This window comes from Propithecus coquereli, unplaced genomic scaffold (assembly GCF_000956105.1).
Source record: "Propithecus coquereli isolate 6110/MARCELLA unplaced genomic scaffold, Pcoq_1.0 Scaffold919, whole genome shotgun sequence".
NCBI classification, from domain to species: Eukaryota; Metazoa; Chordata; class Mammalia; order Primates; family Indriidae; genus Propithecus; species Propithecus coquereli.
In genome coordinates, this window is record NW_012155496.1 from 20,941 (window position 1) to 27,474 (window position 6,534).

A 6,534-nucleotide genomic window follows, 5' to 3' on the forward strand; every position below is an offset into this window, starting at 1 on the left:
CATGGGATGTCATAGACAGGGCACGGCCGTCTCAACAAAGGCTCTTCGGCCACAGCTCAGAAAGAAATTTCTTCAAGCAGTGGCCTGATGTCAGGGCACCCAGTGGCTGTCGGGTCGTCCCAAGCACCGGACGGCTCTGCTTTATGGCGGTCCTTCTCTGCATTCCTTGGGGGAGCCCTTGCTTTTGGAGGAAAAGGCACCATTGCGAGCTGTGCCCCCAGCTCCCAGCACTACTTTCCTCACATCTCGCAATGAGAAGTGATGCTCGTCCTTCGGTCATGTAAGCCCAGGAGTGTGGCACAGCCAGCAGCACCCCTGGTAATAACGCAGCTGCGGGCATCACAAAGGGGCTCAGGCTACTTGGGGTGACATCACAATACACCCAGCGCATGACTGAATAAAGGACCAGGCCAGGCCAGGCCAGACGAGTGACCTGTCAGCATGTCAACTTTCTGGTCCACGCACAGTCATTTTGATGGGAAAGTTGACGTTGGTACACACTAGTGTCTCCGGTGACCTGCTATACCGTAGGTGCAGATCATGGAATGTCCCCTTGTCTACTTGTCCTAGAGGTCTTGGGGCCAGGCAGGACCACAGTGCAGCACTGACTAAAGAAGTCAGGGCTCGCTGATGGGGACGTTGGCCCATACACCACAGCATAGGATTGATGCTTTTAAGCATGGATCAAAGTCTAGCATGGTCCCCGTGGTTCTGGCTGCAGCCACATCATGCTTTTAACACTGTCACCATCCTGGGATGTCCTCCACAGAGATGTTCCTAACACACCCATACTGCTGGGCAGGAGACAGCCAATGGCAGATGGTGGCCTTCTTCCCACCTTCCCTCAGCCTGCACTCATACAGGCCCTGCCCCCCGACCCACCAAGCAGAGACACCCCTCTACACCCTGGGCCTTCATCGTCACACCCTAACAAGGCATCTGGCCACCGGCCTTCACGCACATTTTATTTTCTTTAGCCGACATCTCCAGAGAGATCCGTGCAGGTATAAGCCCCGCGTTCCATCTCTGCCATCCTTCCTCCCGGGTGTGGTGCTGGCAGGTCAAGGGAGAGGCGTCCATCCAAAGCAGCCTCTGTGTCACACAGTGTCCCCACATACGGGGCCACCTGTCCACAAACTCCCCTACTTGATTCTGAGCACCGAGCTTAATGATGTGGATGTTCGCCCACCCCGGCCAGCCTCGGCTGCCTGTGGCAGCTAGGGATTCCCTTTGCTCTGGCTGAGAACAATTCCGGTTTCCAAGACCACCAACAAAAGGACATGCACACAGTGCCCGTGTGAAATGAAGAGCCAGTTTATTGAACAGCTTAAGAGAGTAAAAATAGTGGATTTAGTTACACTTTTTACACACTGAGCAGGTAAGGCTACACTTTTCCATTCCCCCTTACCCCAAACAGAACAAGCTCCCTGGAGGCGCGTTGCAGGGCGAAGGCCTGTATGTGCTGGACTGGAATTAAAGCGACTTAGGCCGGTGAGCAGCTGCCATGTTAACACTGCACACCTCTCTCCAGGCTGAGTATATCGACGCCCGCTTTTACCCTCTTTTAAATGAATGACTGATTTGATTTCACGCAGCAGGATATCTCACTTGTAGCATGTGACTCACGGCTGTACCCGCGGTGCCTGGAGAATCCGCACTCACGTGTGAAAGCATCGCGCCTCCTCTAAAGCCTCCCTGTTGCTGGCAGACAGAAAGCTTGAGCCTTAACATGGACGCCATTTCTGCTCTGGGCAACATCCTCCAGTGTCCTGGAGTCCAGTAGCGCCTTACAGGTTTTCGGCTAACCAGTATTCCCAGAACGTCAGAAAAGTGCAAAACACTTCTTTTTTGCTGTGGCTGTTCTGGCAGGAGGGGTAAGGGAGTACCTGGAGGAATTCCAGGGCGGAAAGGGCAATGTGCCGTGAAGGCGTGGCACCCCGCTGGGGTGGGGCAGGCGTGCCACGGGCTTCTACTTCTGCAGCGGAACACCTCGTCTCCAGCACAAGCTTGTAAAAAAATACTTTAACAGAGTATACTGTACAGAACTAGGCGTTAACACCGTATATGACGATGCTAAAATATTTGTATAAGTACTATACAGGCATGCAGTCACTCCTTAGAAAGGACTCACCCGTGAAGTGAGGCTCTTAAAAACTGCTGTCAGCATGCCCAGAGAGAAACTACTTCCACGGTAGGAACAGGAAAAAGGAGGACTGTGCTGTGTCTAAACACTCGGTGCATTAGAGACATCCTTATAGTTCCTACTGACTACGCCACGACCGGGACAACTGGTAGCTGCACGTGGGGGCTGGCCCTGTGGGAAAATACATTTTGGAGCAACACTTTGGATCAGAACTTTCAGCACTTTGAAAACCAGCCATGCAGAGAGATGTCCCTTCTGCGGGGCTCATCAGCCAGCCACCCCACTGGGTCTGATGGGGATGACCAAACGCCTAAGGCTCCCACCCAGACGGATGTAAATCGGTGCTCCGTCTCCCACTCTCCCTGGCAACCAGGTCCACTGACACACACCCTGACCAGTCACCTGCCACCTCTGCGTCCCTTCGTGCTGAGTGGCTGATAGGCGTTGGATGCGAACAAGGCATGAGACGGACGTACCTGGAGACCCAGCTCCACTTCCGGAAATGGGCCGGGGGTGAAGAGGCGGCAGAGGGAGGTGGAGAGAGCGTGCGTCCCCGTCCACTTACGTGCTGTCCCCCGAGGTGGCGTTTAATCGGGCATTTCGATGTTTAATTTGGGAGGGGGCAGCACATACTTTCCAGGGCTCTGCGTGATGACCACCCTGGTCTTCTTTCGAAACATAGGAGCGATTTTAGGAGGTTCCGGAACTGGGGTTTCTTCAGTTTCTTCATCATCTTCGTGATGGAGATCGTAGGAAATGTTTCCGTATTCTCGCAAAAATAGGAAGATTTCAAGCAGAAACTGACAGAAATCTTTGCAAATACCAAACCACCCTGAAAAATAAGAATTTTCTTTTTCAAACGTTAGGCCCAAGTGACTTTCACGTTACCTTTCTTTCCTGAACAAGAAGTCCATTTTCTCCAGAGAGCTCACTCAGATACGAAGACTCTACAGGGCCTCAACCCAATAAGGGGCCAAAGTATGACCTCTAGCTCTGGGGTCCTCAAAGTGGGGTTCCCAGGCCGGCAGCGGTACCATCCCCAGGGCCTTGTTCAGGATGCAATTCTAGGGCCCCAGCCCTGAACTCCTGAATCCGAAACTGTGGGTTGGGCTGGCGTGGGCTGAGGCTGCCCACTTTTCCTGGCCTATAGGGATCCTGGTGGGTGCTCAAGTTTGAGAACCACTGCCCTAGTGAGTCTCAAATACCTAGATCGTGCTCGCTCTCTTCCTCTAACCTTCCATGCCCAGGATAAGCTCTTGAATGACAAAGAGTGTCATCCTAGAAGAGGATTTCTGTCACCCTGTGGAATCTGGGAAGGGGGCAGGCAGGCGTTGGTCCAGGCCAGGGTCCACCCTAAAGCTACTTCCCCAAGGCTCACTCCTCCTCTCTGTGCACCACCCAACCACTGGCTCTGTGCTGGCTGTCCTGGGACACAAGCAGCAAGCATTGCCTGGGCTGCAGTCTAGGCACTGCTCCCACCCTACTTGCTTCCAGAAGGGCAGTGCTCTGGGGTTCCAAGCAATGGAGCTCACAGTCCCATGAGGAAGGGACCCTCCTTACAGATCGTTTCAATGCTTTGTGGCACTGTGTGCAGGTAGAGAGGAAGAGAGGGCACGCAAGGTGCACCTAACCACACTCAGTGATGTCAGCAAGGACACTGGGGAAGGGGAGGGCAAAAAGGGACCTAGGATGATCTCGGGGTTCAGGTGGGAGATGTGGACTTTTCATCTACTCCTCACAAGCCCTGCAAGGACGTATCTTGATCCCAATTTTGCAGAGGAAGAAAGGGGAGCTGTGAGACGCTGCTTGCCTTGTTTGTTCCTCCCTCAAATGGCAGGGAGCACTTGGAGGAAAGCCATGGTGCAGGCCAGGGGACAGCGCGCCCTTCCCTTGGAAGGTCCTAGAACATCCTCAGCCCTTCCTTTCCTCCATAAACCTCTAACTCAGCATCCTCAGACTCATGCTTTCATAGTTCAGGGACCCCTGCACCCCCGCAGACACACATGTGAAGGGCTTCTGACATGCCGAGTACGTACATTGGTTTCCTTCCTTCTGTCCGAATGTGGTTGCCATCAGCGTGAAAAAGGAGAGCCACAGAGGCACAAAGATGGGTATACAGGAGAACGCATTGTGGCCGTCTAGTTTGTGAACCAGCAGAATCTAAAGAGAGAGACACAGACAAGGTCCTTTTGACACAATGACGGAAAGTGGACAATGTTGGAAGCTGCATCTCATCAGGTGGCCCCTGCCCAGTGAACTCCCAGAAGCGGGAAGGTGAGCACCTCGGGTCTCAGCCGAAGACCACCCATCCTCAGGGGCTTCCATGAGATGAGCTTTCACATCCCTCTCTAGGGTTAAGCAAAAGTCCCTCCACCTGAGAAGTTTCTGGCTCCAGGAGTTTTATGGGAAACTCTTCCGGGTGTTTGTTCAAAGGATCAATGGTGGCCATTCTAGAATTCTCCACAGAACTCAAATATGAAAATCCAATATCCAACTTGCCCTTTCAAAAAGTAGGACCTCAAGACATATGGGCGCATCAGGACTGGAAAGCTGCACTCCCCACTTGCAGCCCCTGTCCTCCCCCAAGGAGAAGGAAAGGACATTTTCCTCGGACAGACGTCCTACCCTGGAGGTGTGCTCTCGTTGCAATTTTGAGGGATAGGAGGCTGCCTTTCCAGGTAGGCAGGAGGCTGTGGGACGGAAGGGTGGTCCTAAGGGGCTGCGGAGGCTTCCCGTACGTAGGAAGCCCACCTCAAAAGTGAGAAGAGGCACGATGATGGTCATCCAGCTCAGGGCCATTGTTATCTGAGTCCTGTGCTGCTCTGCAATCACATCCATCGAGCGCAACAACAGGAAAGACCACATGATGCAATAGAGGACCACCAGGCACAGGAAGGACGTGAGAATCGACAGGGGAACACACACAACCTGAGGCAAGGAGGGGAGACGAAGTCTCTTTAGAGCTTCCACCCCAGCTTCCGGTGGAAGGCGTTGTCCACACCTTGCTGGGTCTCTCCAGTTAAGACAGCGCCAGCCTGAATAAGGACGGTCCCTCCTCCCAGGACTGCTGTGGGGACAGCGCGGGAAAGAGAAGGTACAGTCTGCTTGCTACAGGGCCTGATGCTGGGGAAACACACGTTCCATCGTCAGTCAGTCAGTCAGTCCCTCCTCCTTCCGCGACAGCCCTGCATCTGGCCCCCAGCCTCTGCTCTTCCTGAGGTCCCTCCCTCCCTCCTTCCTACACTCACTCAGGCTCTGCCCCGCTCACTGGCATCACACCCCACCATACCCGCTTCTCAGGAAACATTTCCGCAACCTGCTGGAGGTACTTTGGGGACCCACTTGGGAACGGGTCCCCAGAAAGTTCAGCTGCCTGGGCTTCCAGGGACCCCGGCTGCGTTAGTGAACTTGGCAGACTGATGCTGGGCACGCAATGCTACCCCGTCCCTGCCACCATGCCCAGGTGAGTTCTGAGTATGTTACTGTCCTACCAGAAAGACCTTGTCTCGCCCGCATGCAAGCCCGGAGGATAAGCCCTGGGGGCGTCACCTGGCCTGGCTCCCTTGTGTCATCTCTTCTACCTCCTGCCCTGCCTCCCAGTTCTCCCTTTTTCTTTTATTAATTATGGCACAGTAAAAGTGACTGTCTTCCTTTGGCATACAGTTCCATGAGTTCTAACACACGTGTAGATCCTCACGGCCGCGGGCAGGACACAGAGGAGCTCTCCCACCCTGTAAAACTCCCTCGTGCTGTCCTCCCTCCACTGTCGCACCCTCACTCCACCATAACCCCTGACAACCAATGATCTGTTCTGTCACTGTACTTTTGCCTGTGCTAGAACGTTACATAGATGGAATCACACAGCATGCAACCCTTTTGAGACTGGCTTCTGGCGATCAGCATGATGTCTCTGAGATTCATCCACGATGTTCCCTGCATCCACAGGTTGTTCCCTTCCATTGCTCAGTGGTATTCCACCGCATGGACGACTACAGTTTGCTTCCCCGACCGTCCATCAAAGGTGGTTTCCAGCTTTAGGCTAACCCAAACGAGGCTGCTACCAACACTGGAGTATGGGTTTCCAAATGGCTGGCTGTTTTCATTTCTCTAGAGTAAACACCCAGGAGAGTGACTACTGGGTCACATGGTAAATGCACCTTTATTTGTATCAGAAACTGCCAAAGCGTTTTCCAGAATGCCTGTGCCCTTGTGCCTTCCTGCCGGGAATGCAGGAGCGTCCCAGTTCCTCTGCATCATTGCCCCACCTCCCCGCACCTGGCCGTATCAGTGTCTCTGAGTTTCACCATTCTGATAAATGTGCCGGGGGACCCCATCCTGCCTGTCCCTGATGGGTAATGACTTTGAGCATCTTTTCCTGTACTTATTCCCCA

At 53.7% G+C, this 6,534-nt stretch overlaps 1 protein-coding gene across 1 annotated transcript; it reads right to left on the reverse strand.

The window, feature by feature from the left end:
• Positions 1 to 2,730: 2,730 nt before the first annotated feature.
• On the reverse strand, positions 2,731 to 5,450 carry LOC105826788 (transmembrane protein 185A-like). Its single transcript, XM_012664819.1, has 4 exons — positions 5,433 to 5,450; positions 4,895 to 5,071; positions 4,180 to 4,303; positions 2,731 to 2,975 (listed from the first exon to the last, which is right to left on the reverse strand). The coding sequence occupies exons 1-4, from the start codon at positions 5,448 to 5,450 to the stop codon at positions 2,731 to 2,733; spliced, it is 564 nt and encodes a 187-aa protein (XP_012520273.1).
• Positions 5,451 to 6,534: the final 1,084 nt, after the last annotated feature.

Coding starts and splice junctions, on each gene's coding strand:
- LOC105826788 (XM_012664819.1), bottom strand. Junction 4,304..4,894: donor TGCCTCTTCTCACTTTTGAG/GTGGGCTTCCTA, acceptor CTCTCTCTTTAG/ATTCTGCTGGTTCACAAACT. Junction 2,976..4,179: donor ACAGAAGGAAGGAAACCAAT/GTACGTACTCGG, acceptor CTTATTTTTCAG/GGTGGTTTGGTATTTGCAAA.